This window comes from Haplochromis burtoni, unplaced genomic scaffold (genome assembly GCF_018398535.1).
Source record: "Haplochromis burtoni strain Fernald_Lab_line unplaced genomic scaffold, NCSU_Asbu1 Contig_37, whole genome shotgun sequence".
NCBI lineage: Eukaryota > Metazoa > Chordata > Actinopteri > Cichliformes > Cichlidae > Haplochromis > Haplochromis burtoni.
In genome coordinates this window covers 495941-515818 of record NW_024582398.1, presented here as the reverse complement: position 1 = coordinate 515818, position 19878 = coordinate 495941, and the positions used below count along the sequence as shown (strand labels likewise).

Genomic DNA, 19878 nt, shown 5'->3' with positions numbered 1-19878 from the left:
CCTGTTTGCATCTCAAAGGACGTGCGAATGCAGACAGGGTGAGCATGCAACACATCAGATTCACACAAGGATTCTAGATGGAGCGAGCCTAACCGCAACTAAGAGAAGAACAGGAGGCCTAACAGATGAGTGCCTGATCTACAGCTGCTGACTTGCTATCATCTGAAATCAAAGATGGACCAAGATGGGAAGGCACCAAAGACTTTTGTGTCCACCTTACGATTTGCCCTCAAGCCTCAACCGAAGCATCAGAAAGAGAATGGACTGGGTAACATTAAGAGGAAGTTGGTGGGAAACAACAAACTGAGATTTTCATCTGCATCAGGTAAGGCCTTGAAAAAGATGTGAAATGTTAACTTTAGTGCATTTGAACTAAAAAATAGAACATGTCTCACCGGGTGCACCCCTTTTGTCTGTGTTTTAACTAAAACTGTCACAGAGCGCTGCAAAGGACAAGAAGAAGCTCTACTTTGTAAACTGTATAGACAGCCCGCCACCCCCTCCCCTCATCCCCCTAATGTACACAGTCTGATGGCAGTACTCCATCCACTGGCAGCCACCCATTTCCCACTCTGCTGGACATTCCAACACCAAAATAAACAACTGCAAACACACATTTTTAAAAAAAACACGACATCAAATTCCCCACCGCTCACAGCTGTAACTTGTGTTTATTACTCAAACAGCAGATGAACTGAGACTCAGTGGAAGATAGTGATCTTCAAATACATTTTTGGCAACACACACACACAAAACACGAGGCAGTGATTTAGGGTTTGATAAGATGCTCTGTTCTGATTGGGTCAGTGACAAGCAAAAATATGTGAAAACTAAACCCTTTGTCTTTCACCTTTTTCTTTGTAAAGATGCCAAACAGGCACAAGTTCAGAGTTTGGAAGCACCTCGCTTTGAAGAGCCACTCAGAGACTGTACTGTCTGTGCAGGAAGTGATGCTGCCTTTAAAGGTGTTATCACAGGGAGCCAACCGATGAGCATTTCCTGGCTATACAATGGTAAGTGACTGATTACATGTAGGAGATGTTGTACTTTATTCAAGTCCAGGTTATTGTAACTTTTACAGTAATCTACTATATAAATTACAGTTATTTACTGTAATCTGGAATGCAGGAATTTATTGTATTCTTATACAACTTTGGTACAAACACTGGAAACGCACAAAATACAGCATGATCAGCCTTTTGAATTGATTGCTGATTGATAATTATTGACAGAAATCCTTTATATACTGCTGTTCTGTGGAAAGTATTGAGACACCCCTCGAAATAGGTGCAGTGATTTAATGAAACATGCAAACATACAGTATACAGTATGTAAGGGGAAAGTTTTCACTTTTATTCTTTAACACAGCATTCTTGTTATAGCTTTAAGCAGTCTTCAGGAATAGTTCTCCGGGCTTCCTGAAGGACTTCTTTGGATGTTGGCTGCCTTTTGTTCTGTTCTCTGTTAAGATGATGCCACACTGCTACAATAATGTTGAGGTCCAGGCTCTGGGGAGACTGATAGACTGATGATCTATGATGAATAGTGTTCCATTGTGTGTTTTCTATTCAGATATGCTTTCACACAGCAAACCTTGGGGCCCTGTGTGGGCCATCATGGGCATGTTTGCCTGGCAGTGTGTTTGGGATCGTTGTCACGCCAAAAAATGAAGTTGTCACCAATCAGGTGCTTTCTAGATGATATTGCATGATGGATCAAAATCTGATGGTACATTTCTGCATACATTATTCCATCAATTTTGACAGGATTTTCACCACTGCTGGCTGAAATGCAGCTTAAAACCACAGCAGCGCCTCAACCATGCTGTAGACACTCACAGTTGTATCTCTCTTCTTATCTCCATACATACTGACCATGCTTTGAACCAAACATTTCAAATTTGGATTCATCACTAGATAAGATTTCTTGATTTTGTGTCCATTTCTTGTGTAATTTGTGTAACTTCACAATTTGGCTTCTTGACAGCCACACTTCCACTGAGACCATGTCTGATGAGACATTAGTGAACACTAGGTGGATCATTTGAAAGGCGAGATGCCCTCTTCGGTCCTGTGCCGGGGCTTTGCTGGATTTTTTTCCCCCGAGAACTTGATTTGTAACATCCTTTTCATATGAGATGGATAGTTGTGTAGAATTGCCATTTCTTCTTTTCTATTCTTTTGAAAATGGTCAGGTGCAAGGACTTGACTGACTCAGTTGTGCAATGAGTCTCATGTCAGAAAAGCAAGTAAAAGATTTGAAAGATCTTCAGGAAGCCTGGAGAACTATTGCACAAGATCACTCTAGAAAACAATTAAAAAAAAAGCCCAGCTTCTTGGAAGCAAAATATAAAGAAACGAGGGGTGGCTTGACACTTTTTCGCAGTACTGTATGACTCATGTAACAGCCGTGCATTTCACTAGAGTGGTTTGTCTAGAATTTCTGGTAAATCCCCCCAAAATCTAAGAAAACACCAGCAGACATAAAAAGTGAAAGTGATTTAGGCCCTGAAGAAGAGTCTACAGACTGGCTAGAAATATTAAGAAAGGAAAATACAACACTTATTTCAAATATCACCCAAAACAGAGAGGGATGGTCAGATAGAAGAACGACAGAGTTAGACAGTGGTACATAAACATGTGGGGAGTGAATTGTGTGGAGAAGAAAACCATCTCTTGGCATAAGTAAAGGGTAATTTGGAGTCACCTGATCCAGCTCTAACTGTAAGTTTTATCAACACGGAAAGTTTTGTGTCTAATCTTAAAAGTAGAGTGGGAGTTTGTCTCCTAAATGTGTCTCTGGCTCCCATTCTACTTTTGGAAACTCTAAGACCCACATGGAAGCCAGTAGTCTGAAAGCAGAGAGGTCTGTTTGAGATAACATGATACTATGAGGTCTGTTAACTAAAGCAATTATATAATAATTAGTTCAAGCATTTCAGTACAACTGTAATAAAACCATACTTGTTCATGTTTAGGTGAGAAACTGCGTTCGAGTAACATTTCCTTCGAAAACGGTGCTGCATGTCTGAGCCTGACCCGGTGCTCACCTAAAAATGCCGGGAGGTACACCTGCATAGCTGAGAATCCTGCAGGACAACAGTCGAGCGCTGCTCTGTTACATGTCAAAGGTAACATCAAGTCCAGAAAAGCCACTAATAATCAGCACAGCAGCATAGAAATGATCTGTTTACAGTGAGCCTGATTCACTCTGTTAACAATGAAACAGCAACAAAGGAAATTCCCGGAACAATCAACCGTGAGCTGCGCAGTGAGGTCACATTCAAGGCTGTGTCACATGAAAACGCTGAATTGTTCCCAGTTTCGGCAGGGGCAAGGCAAAGCAGAGAAGAAAGGGACAATGGTAGGCTCAATGATGACCACTTGTTTAACTTCCTTAAAATCTTTTTAATGTTACACACGCATTAAAATCCCCAATTGTTCTGCTTTTATTCCTGCCATGAATGCTATTAATCCTGTGAAAATAATGCAAATTTATAGCAAATATGCTCATGATAATAGAGGGCAGGGAAGAGGAAACATGCATGCCGACAAAACAAACAAAATGTTGTGTGTTTGGTTTTTAAATTTCAGTTTTAAGCAGGCTGTAAGTAAGAACTTTTGCAGTCTATCCCATTTCTGGCATGTGCTTATTTACAACTATACAAAAAATCTTGTTTGCCAGTTCAACCAAACTTGACTGCTTCACTGCCATTGGTTAGTTCCTTTTTAAATTCTCACATGATAGCACACCTGTGAATCCAATCTACTTCCTCAATCTCCACAGATTTTAGAGAAACCAGTCTTCAAAACCAGGTACCAACCAGTAAAGGTAGGAACCACATTATGTATTGAACAGCACTTAGCTCAGGCTTTATTTTTTTTTTCTTTCTTGGACACAAACTAGCTCTGCTTTTCTTCAGGACCTCCTGTGGAGTTTGTAGACCCACCAGAGCAGGTGGAGGTTCGAGTAGCTGAGCAGGCCCTACTGCGCTGTGAGTTCAAGTCCAGCTCTCTCCCTGTAGCTTCCTGCTGGATTTACAACAGGGATAAGGTAAGAATGTTAGACTGGTTGGGCTTTTTTTTAACATTTTATCCATAATTTTACCTTTGTCTTAACTTACACTTCTGCCCATCTCTGACTCCAGGCTATATTCGGAGGACAGCGGATGTCAATCAGGACCACGCCAAATCATAGCAGTGTGCAGATCTTTCATGCTGATCCAAAGGACGCAGGCTCCTACACAGTCATTGTACGCAACAGAGCAGGCTCTGCTCAGCACACCATCTCCCTCAGTGTTGTAGGTGAGATAAATTCCTGACACGAATGCCCACAGAGAGACTTTGGATATTGGCAATTTCTCGAAAATGTTAAATTTCTCCTCAGACCGACCCAATCCGCCAGCATCCCAGCCTGTTGTTTCCCAGCTATCCACTCAGTCCCTGGTTCTGTCCTGGTCTGGCCCCAACTACGACGGCGGCACGACAATTTTGGGGTACATCTTGGAGGTCTGTAAGGAGAGCTCGGACAAATCTGAGAGCTGGACTGAATTAAGTCGTTGTAAGAACACATCCTACCACGTCCAGTCAGGACTGGAGCCTCTGGGACGTTACCGCTTCCGAATCAGGGCTTATAACTCTGCAGGAATCAGTGAACCGAGTCAGGAGTCTGGTTGTGTCAAGATGGCAACTGCCAGTGAGTACAATATCTGCATGATTTTTAGCAAAATTTGATTTTGTTTTTATTTACCAAGTAGTATTTTGGTGGTACCGGTTGCGAGATGTCTTTTTTGTCATTTCTTTTATTTGTGTTAAAAGAGCAAAGGAAAGCGGAGCCTGAGTCATACGTCATCGTGACCCCTGACACCCAAAATAAAGTCAGGGACCACTACAATGTGCATGAGAAGCTGGGAGTGTAAGCATCTCTAACTGTGCATCCATATCTAACACTTTCAGTCGTGAGGAATTAGAACCCTCCCTTAATGTTTTTGTTTTAAATGTTCACATTTCCAGAGGAAAATTTGGTGAGGTGTACCGGATAACCCAAAAAGAGACGGGTCAGGAGTGTGCGGGGAAGTTCTACAGAGCTCGGACCATGAAAGAGAGGAAAGCGGCTCGCAAAGAGATTGAACTAATGAACAAGCTTCACCATCCAAAACTCGTGCAGTGTCTGGCTGCATATGATAGTCGTTCAGAGATGGTCATGGTCATGGAGTAGTAAGTCATCTTAGTTTAGTAAAAGCAAACCTCTCTATTGTAGTGGGTACACTCCACTTAAAGATATCCCTAGGGGATTTGTGGTGGTAGAAGGTATTTTACGAGAGGTTAAATGCATGACATCTATTAGAAGTTCAAATTTGATGGTCACATACCACATTGCATGCCCCTGAATGGTTATTTGCCTGCCTAGCATCGCAGGTGGAGAGCTCTTTGAACGCATCGTGGATGAAAACTTTGAGCACACAGAGCCCACCAGTGCCCGCTACATGCAGCAGATCCTGGAGGGCATGCAGTATGTTCACAAACAGAATATCATTCATCTGGACCTCAAACCAGAGAACATCGTCTGTGTGGATACAACTGGTACCCGCATCAAAATCATCGACTTTGGTCTGGCTACTGAACTGGGTGAGTTTGATACTAGATTTTGAAATGTCCTACTAGGTACAGAAAAGAAAAAAAAACTTGCATAACTGGTTGGTATATCATTATCAGTGCACAGTTCAAAAGGGAAGGCCTTGTTTATACTCTTAAGACACATATTGCACATAGTGCTAAAGACCAGACCAGATGTTTCGATTTGGATGAAAGAATGCCACCGCTAAAGGTTTTTCATCATTCCTGACAGAGTTTTCTACTCATAAATGTATCTTCGTACGCTTTCAACCTCTTGAACTTTGCCATGTTTTAGTTTGAAAACGCAAGAAGAATAACACTGCATGCATGCATGCATGAAGATAACACCAGGGAGTGTCTAAATTCCTAGAGATCTACAATGCGTGTCACATCCCTACAGGTCTTTAAATAGATAATTGCCGAGCTGCTACTTTAACTCAGTAAAGGTATCAAGGCATGTGGAGCGAATTCATGCGGGAAATTTCAGCGTTTTTCTCCAGATGCAGCAGCTCCAGAGTGGGTGGTCTGTTTAGAGGTGATTAGAGCCTTCTGTAAATAAGTTAAAAGAAACAAATATCATCTGCAGCTCTGTCGATGTAGCTCAGGAGGTAGAGCAGGTCATCTTCTAATCGTAAGATAAGTTTGAGAGTGACATTCTGAAAAACTCTTGTCTTCTTCAGAGGAGGGTAAGTCGCTGATGGTGATGCATGGCACGCCGGAGTTTGTGGCTCCTGAGGTTATCGGCTATGAGCCTGTGGGCCTGGAAACTGATATGTGGAGCATTGGAGTTATCTGCTTCATCTTGTAAGTAAAACTGCAGTGAACCACAATAACAGACTTGGACGCAGAACACCGATTTTATGTTTGTGTCAGTTAAATTTATTTCAAAGGGACAATGTACGCATGTTCCTGGCATCCTGGTGCCGTTATACATTCTTCTACAATTGAGTCTAGTAGCATCAGTGAGCCATCTACTGTTGCTTCCTTGGTATGAGCCCGAACAAGAATGAATGAAAAAACGATATGAATGTATCTGCCTTGAAGCAGATGAGCTACAGTGGCAGAAAACAACACTGAGTACCATTCCTACCAGCTAAGTGCAAAAAAACCTGAGGTACAATTTGCACAGTGTCACCAAAAAATTAGAAAAACATTGCCTGATGCGATCTTATTTTTTACTGCAACATGCATATGATAGTAAACCACATGAAAGTATTGATCCATCCTGTCTTGTATCAATACATCAGGCTGGTGCTGTGATAGTGTGGAGGGCGCCTTCATACCAACTGCACATCACAGTCTACCCATTACTTCAGATGTTCATCCTTCACACTCTGAATAAACCTTAAACTGGTTCCTTGAACAAGACGATGAGCTCATTGTACTCAAACGGCCTCCATAGCCACCAGATCTCAATTCAATAGAGCACCTTGTGTTGAAAGAGTTAAGTTACATCACGGATGTGCAGCCAACAAATCTACAGAAACTCTGTGATGCTGTCATGTCAATATGGACCAAAATCTGAGGAATATTTCCGGGACCTTGGTGAATGTATGCCTCAAAGAATTAGGGAAGCTCTGCAGGCAGAAGGGGTGCAACAATATAATACCATTTTTGGGTAATGGAGCTTCAAATGAGGATGTGTAATTTCTGTGGAAGCTTATTTGCTTTCATAATGTTTATCCTTGTCTAGACTCAGTGGAGAATCACCCTTCCAGGGAAACAGCGATGCTGAGACTCTTGCTCTCGTCACTGCTGCCAGCTACGAGTTTGACCCAGAGAGTTTTGAGGACATCTCTGACCAAGCTAAAGACTTTATCAGTTCCCTGCTGCAAAAGGACCGGAGGTTTGAATGCCTTTGCCTTTCCCCATCAGAAACATCCATTTGTAGTTCAATAAATTAAGTACTACTAAACCGTCTGACCAACTGTGAATATTAATATCACTGACATTTCAGCAACCACATACACTTGCTCCTTTATCTCCATCCACTTCGACTTTAGACGCAGACTGTCATGTACCGAGGCGCTTGCCCATAGCTGGATGGCCTCTTTCACCCCTCTAAACCGCAGGCCCACCAAGTCCCTCAATAAGGAGAAGATGAGGCATTTTCTGGCCAAGCGCAAGTGGAAGGTACCCGTTTTTTGTTTGGTTTTTTTGTATTTTTTTTAAGTACTCCTATCAGTCCTCAATAATCTCAATGCATGTTTTCAAAAGGTTTGGTCAACCAATTCTATTTTTCCTTTTAAACTTCTAGAAAACTGGCAAGGCTGTTTTGGCCCTAAAGCGAATGGCTAACCTCACCAGCAGCCCAGTCTCTGCTGGCAACTCCTCAGAGGGTAAGACGGATAAAGGGACACACACATACACACAATAGCCTCCCATGTCCTAGATCTGCATGGATGTGACAGATGAGTCGCTGTTTCAGACTGTCACTTCAAGTTTAGCCTCTTATGATCAGTAAAGCCTTGTTTCCATGTTATTCATCGTCATCATCCGCACTCTCATGTAGAGCCAAGCTGGAGCCAAGAGGCAGAGGAGGCCATCCGGTCGCTGGATAACCAGCTCCAGATTGAGCCTCATTTCCAACAGGCCCTGAAGGACGTTACCCTCCCTGTAGGAGCAGCTGCTCAGCTGACATGTGTTATCAATGGTAGAGTAACAGATTAACATATGTACAAAGAACAACGTAGGCCTACAATCAATATATGTAGTCATTTATTTTTAAACATGTACATTTCTCAATTATTAGAAAAATACCTCAGTCATCACAATTCATTAGCACAAACAATAAATTAATCTGCTCTCTGTATTTGAGGAGTTTTTTTTGTCTTGTTTTGTATTCTTTTGGTGTAAATTTATATTTTTTCCAATCCTAGGGTATCCGCAGCCAGAGGTGAAATGGCTTCACAATGAGAAGCCGGTGCCTGAATCTCGCGGAGCGACCATAGAGCATCATGGAGAGGGGCTCTGTTCTCTGGTTCTGGCTGATTTGAAGTTTTCTGACTCTGGGGTGTATGTATGCAAGGCCAGAAACAAACTGGGGGAAGCAATGTGCTCTGCCAAACTGAAAGTGCGACCGTAAAAACTTTTCTTCATTGCAAAAAGGACCAAGCTGAATTTTTGTCTTGTCGGTATATGACTGGACAGTCACGACCTCCAGATTTCACGTAATTTCAACGCAAATACACGTGTGTTACCTTGTCTGCTGGATAAGGTTAGTACAGATGCCAAAGTAGTTAGTAGTGCACTCAGAAAATCTGTATTTATGTGTTCAGCTACTAATGCACAAGGTGTTGTACTGCTAGGTTGTTTGTCTTTCTCCTGTGACTGTAATCACATAAAAAAAGTGTACATTTAAACAATATTTAGCTGTGTAAGATGTATTAAACACTGAAGATTTGAAAAAGCTGACTTTTTCAAAAATAAATGTTCTAAAATAACTCATGAAAGTTTTTCACATTCAAAGGATGTATGCATTTATTATCCACCATTAAAGTGTTCAACGTCGATTATGTTACAAACCAATGTTCTGATAGGAAGATGTTGGTCTTGGCTTTCATGTAGCTACTTTTACTCATACCTACCCAAAATATTCTTGCAGACCAACACACCTTCCTCCTGGCACTCCCCAATGGCAGTGGTCTGCCCAAAACGACAATGTGCGCCACAATACCTCTCTTTACATTGGAAGCAAAAGCAACAATCATCAGGTAGTTACTGACCTACAGATGCCAAAACGTGCAACCGACAGTACACCCTGTAGATATCCTTTATCTATGCCAGATCTGTCAGAGGGAATCTGTACAGCATTCGGCAGCTAGCTTAAATGTTGTCTAATTGGAATTTATGTGTCTGTGTGTGACAAGAGCTTTAAAACCTACACCTTGAAAATTGAGATTTGTTATGGGTTGATAACATTTCATTTAATGTTTTATGCAAATTTATAGAGCAGTCAAAAAAGTAAAGACATTTAAAACTAAATTAAAATATACATGTTCTCAGACATCACAGAACAAGCCATGTAATACGTAGTGTTGCTAAAACAGCAAAGTATTTATTTGTTATTTAAATGCACATTTATAACCATTAGTTATTATTAAAATGTCAACTTTGCTGCTTCCTGGAGGCTTAAGGGTGAAAAGAAATGGCTGAAACAAGCTTCTATAACCTTGCTTCGCCCACTGAGACCAAATGTGTAGTCCTATGCATTTCAGATGTCCTCCTTCACCAGTCTGCACAGCAATCCTTCAGGTTTACATCATCAGAAATGTTTATAGTGCCCATTGTATTTATTTCACTAAATATAATTGCTCTTCAGATTGACAAAAATTCCTAAATATACAAAAACCTCAAAGATTAATAATTTAATAACATGGACAGAGAAAACAGTTACAGTTACATAGTATCATTAACTCATTTCCCCTTATGTTTCATTGTTCTTTAAAGAAAAAAAAGGAAACAAAATAAAAATTAATAGAAAGTGGACAAATCCTGCAAAGTGTCAGCTGAAGTGCCCCAAATTTTTTGAATTTGCTGAGAAAGACTAATGCAAGATTACAGTCGCATGCCGGTCAATTAAAACAAATAAAATAAAATTTGGGATGAAAAGAGGCCATCAGTTAAGATCACACCTAACACAACAAGTGTTTGATAATAATCCCAAACAGGAATTTTAGACTAAAAATTCCAGAAGCCGTCTGTTAGTGTTTGTGGAGTCTTTACATCTTTAAAGTAAGCATCACTGAAATAAAACTAGAGTTTAAAAACCTGTGGATACTCAATCAGGCACTGAGTCTTGGTCAAAGAAGTGAGGGAGCTTCTTGGGTTTTCCCTGTGACCACCCACACTCCTTTCTAAGGCAGCGTATTCCTTACGAGGACCATTTGTCCACATGTCTCTGGCCTGGCACATGCTTACAAAGTCACAGCTGATGTGACGTAGAGACCTCGAATATGATTCTAATGTCCTTCATGCTTCTGCTGAATTCTCTTCTGAAGAAGATTCCAAGCTTTCAGCACCTTTTAAATGAGAAGAGGAGTAAAAATTAATGCAAAATCTGTTTTTCTCATAAAGCAGTCACGTGGACTTCATCCTGAAAGGATAAGGTGTGTTTAACCTGCTTCCGAGTGACCTCTGGCTCCCACAGTGTGCTGAGTACCACATTAGCATGCTCTACTTGTTTGCTGTTGGACCACTGGCTCTGCAGCCTGCGAAGGGCATCTTCTGTGGTGACCCCATCACGCTCTGTTATCCTCAACACCGCCTGAGAAAAGACGGGAATTAAGAGAAGGGGGGAGACGTGTTAGGTGGAGTTTTCAAATTATACTTTGGCACCCCCCAGTGGATATATTAAAGAAAACAGTATATCAGTTTTGTTTTTTAAAAAACAGGCCTTACACAATAAAAATATTTACCTTCAATTAAAAAATTTGGCTTTAGGATTTGTAGGAGTTATAGAAACAAAACACAGATGTGACGAACTGCAAAGAAAACTTTGCAGAGGACAATTTCATTACCTCCTCCTCTGGGATGATGGTGACCCAGACCTCGTGGACCAAGTTTTGCCATTTGGCCTCCAGAAGAACTGCTGCATCCACCACACACACCTGCTTATCTGCAAAGAATCACATTAACTTTAGAAACTACAACAAAACAGGAAGGAGAAATATGCTTCCCCACTTTAAATGTTCACTACACTCAGCTATTTCAGCCATTTACCGAGTTTCAAAATAAGTTTTTACTCGCTCACAAGTTCACTTGTTTAAGAATTTACAAAGCTTAAATATTTGAACAAGTACACAATCTTTCCACTAATCCTTACAGTGCAGATGTAACTTGTCAGGATTTACTGATTACTAAAAAGTCCAATTGTCACTCAGTTGAATTAATCACAACCCCTGTTAAAAATTAACAGACGAAAAAACAGCATCATATTTGCAAGGCCAATTAAATGATTACTGACATTCTGTAGGTATCTGATAAACTACCAAAAAAAGTAAAATGCCCCCTAAATGCATTTATATTTAAGAAATGAATGCACGGCAACAATGTTTAGTTGTCAGTTATTACATTTAATTTCATACTATACCTTCGTCTCTGGCTTGGTTGATTCCCTTTTGCACTAGAAGTGCAATTTCAGGCCACACAATGTCTGTTAGGGCTTTTAATCGCACCTGTTGGGGGGAAAAAAACAAAAAAAACAAAAAACATCTCTGGTAAGTTTCTGAGAGAAACCTGAAACGTTACCTGCAATTCTGCAAAGTGCTAAAATATTATCCAATAAATAAATATTATCCATACTACCTGATTTCCAAAGACTTTTCTTCCTAAAGCACGCCTGTTGATGGTTTTATCTTCACTTAGAATATCTAAAAGTGGAAAAGACACTCATTATTGCACAGTTTTACACAACATACAGTTTAACACTGACAGGAAAACATCTTGTTGAATGTCAGTATACTAAATTCTTGTGTTGTGCAGAGTCCATATTGACATGACAGCACTCTGGTCATTCTCCTCTGAATGCAAAACAAGTTAACATGACAAAATAAGTAACTTGCTGCCAGTTGTGTGACTCACTACATACCAGTGTTAACAAAAAACTGAACAGGATTCAAAACGCTCATCAATCAAAAAGTGATCATGACAGAGAGCTCATCAGTGGTCAACGCAAGCCAAAAATAAATAAATAAATAAATAAATGAATAAAAATCAGGAGTCAGCTTTCATCAAAATCAAATCAGTGACATCATGACCTTTGCTGACTACAGTGTGTGCATTATAGCAATCAGTAAAATGAAAGCAAAAACACAAAGTCTTATTGTCTTTTTTTTTTTTCCCCCAATCAAGAACAGATCAACTGTGTGAAGTATCACAAACACTACAGTCTGACCCTTCCACTACGATACCCTCAAGTGAAGGTGTCACTACCTGAACCAAATTCTTCGAGCACTCTGTGGTAGGCCGCTGCATCAGGTTGGTACACCTCATGGCCTAGTTTGTCGCAGTCAATCCAAACTGCACCAAAGGCCTCCAGCTGCTTAGCGATAGCGCTCTTTCCACTGCCGCTGCCCCCTGTCAGACCAATCACATATGGAAGAGGAGGAAGGTGGGAGTTGTCCTGGGATAGAGGAGTGAGGAAATGAAGGGTTTAGAATGTGCAAATAAAATGAGAAAAAAAAATCAGCTCCTAAAACAAGTTATACTCACCACTGAAAAAAATAATCCATAATACCAGAGATGAATAAGACAAACCAAATGCACTCATTTGTGAGCTTGATGATACAATTTCCTGAACATAATATGTTTCACTGCTCATTTCTAACTGTCAATAAATGTGTGAACATGTCACCTTCAGTATAAAACATTAATGATACCCACAAAATACTTTGTGTAATATCCACAGATTTTCCCCACCCATATCACGCAATTCCTGCTACAACAGTTAAAAGGTCGACCCCGTCACACCCTTCACCAGCCAGTTGGGTTTATTTCTGCTTCTTTGAGTGATTAAAAAGACACTTCAGAGCACATTCTCACAACTTTTACTAGTCGTGACAGAAAAATGAACCTCTTTTAAAAGGAACTTCATGTAATAGGAATGAGCTCAACCAACACTGGTGGGCGTTGTCCAGCTATAACGCCTTTGGTTCACCAAATCAATAAAAGATTACGAGATGTTCTTTTATAGGCTTGCACTTCTGTGCACTGCAAAAAAACAAACAAAAACAAAACCTGAATCAAAGGTAGCATGCCTGTGATGCACGTTTGATAGGAGCAGGGCCCCATTAATGCCCTAGTTTGGAAAAAAATAAAATAAATATGGTGATAAGAGACAGTTTTATTATAACTGCAGCTAACTGGTCCTTCAATTATACTGAAGTTTTTTCAGTGTGTTTGGACTCGCTGTTTTTGCACCTAAATTCTAAAAAAATACACACTCCTAACAAACCTACTTTGGGTGGTGTAAGCAGCGTCCCCAGGAGACGAGCACGCAGACTGGAGGAGCTGATCTTCTCCTCCTCTATCTCTGTGTGGTGGGCATCCTTGAGCAACTGGATCTCATGAAGGACAAGAGCTGGAAGACCCTGATTTAGAAAGTGGAAAGAACAAAATATGAAATATCATATCCTGCAGTAGAAATGAGACAAAAATCAGAAAATGGAAGCAAGTAAAAATCCTGTAGCCCTTAATATGTACTGTCCTACTTTGAGGTGAATTTACAAGAGTTGAGTAGTAAGCCTGTTAAGTGCGTTACATGACAAAGCCTCTATAATACAGTATAACACTCTATTGACGGCACTCATTGGACTGACCCATACTCTGAATAATGAAAGTTCAAAGAACTCAGTGAAGATCTATGAAGGAGATTTGTGGATGCAAGCTTGGAAGGTCTCTTGTTGCCCTTTCATCACATCAAAACTGGTCTTGAAATAGATAAAGCAGGCTAACATTAACCCTCTGAAATGTCATTGCCAAAGCCCAGACTTTAACCCTATTGTAAATTATTTTTTGACTACGCTTAGAAGCAGAGCCTGTGTCAGGAAACCAACAGATTTAAATGAACTGTATCGAATCTGCCAAGAGAACCGGTCAAATATTCAGCCTGAAGCTTGCTGATTGCTTCCAAAAACATCTGGCTGAGATGGAACTTTTGACCAGAACTATTAAATTATATCATATCATATTATTAAATATGTCTGAATAATTTAGCAGTATCAAAAGGGCCTTTGTGGGCATTTTTTTTTTTTTTTAAATAGAAGGAATGGAGAGCTATCTGCTATTCTGAAAGTAGAAGAAAAAAAACAAATGCTACACACGCACACACACCTGTTTACAAAAAGAATCTTCACGTTTCAACACAAAACAGTATTTACTGTCAATTTCCTGACTTACATTCTCAGTGCGTTTCTTGTTCACAGCCTCCCCACCCTTTCTAGTCTCCTCGCTGACCACAATGCACTCCAGCAGGGGGTCAACTACAGACACTCCAAAGGGGTCATCAAGAGGCACAACCTCCACCTGCAGTGAGGGCTTGACGTCTTGGAGGAACTCCTGCAGTCTCTGGACCCGAACAGAGTAAGGCTCGATCAGCTCCTTTAGCACTTTTTCTGAAACCAGGAGGAAAACAATGTCAGGTGGATTTTAACATAGGACTGAAATATGAGATGTCAGTCTCAGAAACACAACTACTCACTTTTAAGCATTGCATGGTCACACAAGCCAATCAGGAACCTTCTATTGGCCAGCAGGCAAGAGATACTAAGTAGAGTCTTGTGGGCCCCATGGAGTCGATCAAATGTCCCTCCTACCACCACGTCATTGTAAGTCTGCAGCGGCTCTGCCTTTTCTTGCTGTGCTTCTGGCACATCCTCCTCCTGCAATTTCATTAGCTCTGAGTGAAGCAGCACTGAAGGCAGCCCAGGTCTACAGGCATAGCAGTGGCCGGTGTAACTCTGCAAGCACTGAGTGACCTGATGGGTCTGACCGGGGTCCTGGGGAGCAAAGTCTGTTAGCACCACCTCTGGTGAGTTAGACAGAGCCTGTGGTGTGGGAAAGGGGCCGTTTGGGGTCGTGGCTCCGCTGCATGCGACTGACTGAGTGCGAACATTAGTCAGCAAAACGCAAACATCCAAGTGCCCGCACACATCAGCTGCATTACTGTACAGGCGGGTAATGAGATTAGACAGGTCCACTGCTGGTGGAATGAAAACTGGCCGAGGCTGGCTCCCACTTCCCAGATTCAACCCAGGATGGAGGTGGACATAGAGCGTACGCTCGACTCGCTGAGCAGCTGAGCTGAGCACCGGAGCAATGCGTAACGGAAGGGTGTGGAGAGGAGACGTCAGGACAAGGATGCCTGTGCTGAACATGGACATGTTACCTGCGAATGTCACAGAGATTCACAGTGCTACGGAAGTCACTGGATTGGGGTTGGCTAAACACTGAAAGGGATGGAAAGAGAAGGACAGTTAAAAAAAAAAAAAAAAATCTGTCTGCGACTGTAAAGTAAAAATGCCATGTTATAATTAATTTACAGCAAAAATAATAATAATAAAAAAAATTAAAAATTCAAGCTATAGTACACTTACACCAATATATGATTAATCCTTGTTTCCTCATCAGTTGATACACTTATGGTATCAATTTAAAAATCCTACTTTGTGAAGAAAGTTGGGCGTCTAAGTCGTCCACTCACCAAGCAAGGTGACAACAAAAGCCTTTTAAGGCTGTGAGGTAACCATAATCATCACTCTCTACCAAATTGATGTTTTAAATATTGGTACTAGTGTAAGAGACAGGGCGCATTTAAAATCATAAAATAACTTATGGCTTTGTTCTCCGAAAAGTTGGGCATAACACTGACCACGACCTACATCAAAACATGAAATGAATAGAATACCTCAATTAAAATAAATATGCAAAGTCCAAATAGCTCAGTTAGGAAGTTAGCTTATACAAAAGCAGCAGCACAGTTAACCTTTTATCCATTGAAAGCTTAACTGGACAGCACAGTTTCTGTCACATTTCAGGCTGCTTATGGAACAAAAATGACTGGGTTTGCATCAGAAGTTGGCAAGGGTAGTTTCTGCCTATGCAGCTACCCTTAGAAAAACTTGGAAACCATTCTAATAGAAATCAAACCACGTTTTTATTGATATATACTGAGAAGCCAAAATTCGTCATTAAGGGTTCAGAGGAGGTTGTCAAATGTCATCTTTATTGGGGAAAGATTTCAATTGAAAACAGGAGAAAAAAGTAAAAATAAAGTTAAAAAAACTCAAAGAATGCAAGTTTAAATGTAACAACAGATTCAATAAACCGATCCACAAGGCCTGTAACACTGTGGGTGTGGAGCTTGATTCTTTGACAGAGGTCTCAGAAAGGAAGCTACTGTCCAAGTTATGATCAGTACTAGACAATCCTTCACACCCTCTCCATCTAATGCTGTCACCACAGAAGCATGTTTTGCAAAAGACACCACAGAACATATCTACCCGTGACCATCAAACTTTACAACTCCCCCTTATGACACCTGGATAGTTTTTACTTGTACTATCTTGTTTAAAGTGTACATTTTGCTTTTAATAGTTCATAAATTTTATGAAAGTCAGCATTTACAACAAAACAATACAATCCTCTGATAATTAAGTAAAAATGTACCAGGCAAGGCTTCCTTTATATGGCCTTGTGTCAGATGTTAGAGAAAGACTGGTGCTGAGGGTGGTCCTCTTAGCAGTCCTTTACATATTTAGACAATGTTGACACTATTTGTGTCCCATTTGTTGTTGCTGTAAGCATGTTGGATGGCTTGGAATTACTGATACATGCTATGGCTAAAAATTGGGGAGCAGTCAAACAGCGTTTCAACTGCAGATAACATTATCAACACCCGTACTATGTCCTCGGTTGTGTTTACCTGATGCAATGAGTTGCAATAATGGAATGATTTACAAGCTTTGACAAGAGTTACTTAAAAACCCTCACTTCAGTTGAGACTGCTTCTCAGCAGTTACTCTGTAACAGTTTAAAACTGAGACATTGTGTCTGTGCAACAAATCCCATTTGGGTCAACAGCCAAAGCTGCTGGTGATCATTGCACCCACAAGCGACATGACTAGACAATGAACCACCTCCAGAAAGTGACCGATCACACAAGGCACTAATACACAGTTTCTAACACTCGTTTCTGGTTATAATCCTTCCACACAGGTACATTACACTTCCTACGCCGACTGCTGACTTTAAGATCTTCATCAGTTGGATCTGAAATCTTATTGTCTGCTTTTTTCCTGTGGCCTCAAACCTTCCTATTGCCTCAGTGATTGGGGTTTGCAGTTGGGGGGAACCTTTGAGTTGAATACGCATATGTGGTATGGCAAGCTTCTTTAAGAGCTCAGTGAGAAAGACTTATGATTAATAATTCTGTTCTTGAATTCAGGGTGCTGAGCTGTGAAAAAGGTGTAGCCATTCAGGATGGTAATGTCAGGTTGTACCACACTTGCAGGTGTAGGTGCCAACCATCTGGTCCATGGTATCTATACTTCCTTTGGCTTGTTGTTGAATGTGATCAATTATATGTTTCCCCCTCCCCTTTCTGGTATTTTAATCCAACACTTTGTTACAATACATTGTGCTGAGGAGTACAACAGTCGCCCTTTTCTTTCTGACATAGCCAACTATGGTAAGGCTGCCATTGAATCCAACCTCTGTGTTGTAAACTTCCCAGGATGAGGAAGGATGGAAAGATGTCTGCCTTGTCCCATTGTAGTTCCCACAATTGTGTCTCCAGTAGACACTGTGCAAGAGGCACACTGGAGAAAAAGTCATCTGTAGTGAAGTTGTGTCTTGTGTTTATGAGTCTACTCCACAACCAGTGGACAACGTTTTCCCTCAGCTTTTTCTGCACTTCTTTCACCAAGTAAATTATTCCAAATATTATATTGCAGATGTCGGCATAACAAATGCAAACGATTTTCAGGCCATACTTGACGGGCGTGTTTGGCATCTACTATGGAAATTTTGTCTCCCCCTGAATGCCACAAGTTGACCATCTAGGGTGGCACAATCACTGGTGATGAACACTGTCTGAATGATGAATGAATACCATCTGTTAATTCTTGTTGTGAAAAATAATCTCCCTAAGTGGTGATACTCTAGCGGCCCACGAAAATATATATTCCTGACATTAACAGTTGATAAGAATCAAAAGATTCCATTAAAATTCCATTGGAAATGACTGCAGATCATTTTTAATCACTTATGGAAGTTTGGTGTAGTAATACAACAATGACAATTTTGTAAAAATGTTTAAAAGGCCATTTAAAAATGTAAATGGCATGACATTAAAAACATGTTTTTGAGGAATAGCTGGAACATGGAATGCAAACAACTTGTCATTAATTAGATATTGCAAGAAAACATCCTGACCGGGTCATTTGTGACCCACTAATGCATCTAAGGCTTAAAGTTGTTCTATGTTAAGCCAATGTGACTGCAGCGAGCTGGCCACAGCAACTGTCTGAGCTTGTTTTCTATCTGTATATAGTTGGACTTGTGATTAACTTCTGTTAATCACAAGTCCAATCTGTGTTCGAAGCTAGCTAGCTAGATGCAACACTAAAGCAGCACTGGCTGCAAAAAGTGGCAGAAAAGCAGGATAAATATAAAATACCTACGCTTTCACCATATTAGTAATGGCAACCATACTCCGCACGATCCTAAGATATCGCAATAGCAACTATGTTTTTCCAGACGTTTGGTACGGCCTGTACATGCAGCCAGAGCTAAAAAAAAAAAAACAAAAAAAACGTTCCCAACTGACAGTCTGACTGACTGTCTTAACAGCAGCTTACCTGTAGGTAGCAGATCTAAAACGCTGTGAAGAGCGTCAGAGTCGAGCCGTACTGATGTGGAGCTGCACGCATATTTACTGGAGAGCTCGTTTATCTGTCACTTTTAAACGAAAAGCTGCCTATTCCCGTTCAGCTCTGTGCAAACTGCTAAGAACCCACTAGTGGAAGTCACTCGCACGTGAACGGGGTTTTGTAATCACGTGATAGTTCCTGGCCACTTGATTGGATGAAGAGCTACAGAGCCGTTGAAAAGAAGCCGCGGTCAAGTGACCAAGGCAACGATTTTTTTTTCAGCCGTGAACTCTAAAAAATGAAAGGTATTTCACTGCTTTAGGTATTTATTTATTTTAAATTTATTATAAAACATTTTTTATTTTAATTTTAAATTGTAAATAATTTTAAATTATTTATTTAAATAATTAGTAAAACTTTTTTTAATTTAAAAAAATGCTTTTTTAAATGTTTTAATATTTTCAATTTCAATTTTCAATTGATTTCCTCGTTTTAGTTTTTTTATTGGTTGGTTTTGTTTTTGTTCTGTTTTTGTTATCTCAAGTGTCACTTTTGGTCTTTTTAAATTATTATTATAAAACCCTAAAATCAGGGTCAATATATAAGAATCTTAAAGTAAGTATAATAATACAAAGGCAACAGTTTGTGAAGGTAGGTCCTGTCTCACATGCTCAAATACAAAGGGAGGATTTGAATGCCAAATGTGACCAAAGTGAAAAAGACTTTATTTTATCTTAGTCTTGTAACTAGATTATATTATTGTTTGGGTTTCATTTGTCCCCCAGAAATTTAGTTTGAATTTGTCTTTTGTTTAAACCTAAATTTACTTTTTAGTTTAGCTTTAGTTTGCTATAAACAGTAGTAACATATTCTGTGGATGTAATATATTGTGT

General features: G+C 40.3%; 2 protein-coding genes across 3 annotated transcripts; one reads left to right on the top strand and one right to left on the bottom strand.

Moving 5' to 3' along the window:
- The first annotated feature begins 56 nt into the window (after positions 1–56).
- Positions 57–9058, top strand: LOC102297358 (myosin light chain kinase, smooth muscle). The gene is made up of 17 exons (XM_005919635.3): positions 57–325; positions 867–1013; positions 2978–3130; positions 3229–3363; positions 3787–3831; positions 3923–4053; positions 4148–4304; positions 4387–4695; positions 4818–4914; positions 5013–5216; positions 5410–5627; positions 6296–6419; positions 7309–7461; positions 7619–7748; positions 7873–7954; positions 8128–8268; positions 8495–9058. Exons 1-17 carry the CDS (start codon positions 175–177, stop codon positions 8698–8700), a joined length of 2583 nt encoding a protein of 860 aa, XP_005919697.1. The 5' UTR covers positions 57–174; the 3' UTR covers positions 8701–9058.
- A 592-nt stretch (positions 9059–9650) lies between these two features.
- coasy (CoA synthase) lies at positions 9651–19243 on the bottom strand. 2 transcript variants are annotated; one of them, XM_042219720.1, is made up of 10 exons: positions 18974–19243; positions 14815–15501; positions 14514–14728; positions 13574–13705; positions 12549–12738; positions 11922–11986; positions 11707–11791; positions 11135–11232; positions 10735–10881; positions 9651–10636 (listed from the first exon to the last, which is right to left on the bottom strand). In XM_042219720.1, the coding sequence occupies exons 2-10, from the start codon at positions 15494–15496 to the stop codon at positions 10577–10579; spliced, it is 1674 nt and encodes a 557-aa protein (XP_042075654.1). In that variant the 5' UTR covers positions 15497–15501; positions 18974–19243; the 3' UTR covers positions 9651–10576. The 2 variants fall into 2 exon arrangements, with proteins under 2 accessions (XP_042075654.1, XP_005919696.1); XM_005919634.2 differs by having other exon boundaries at positions 14815–15562; positions 18974–19234.
- Between the last annotated feature and the right edge of the window lie 635 nt (positions 19244–19878).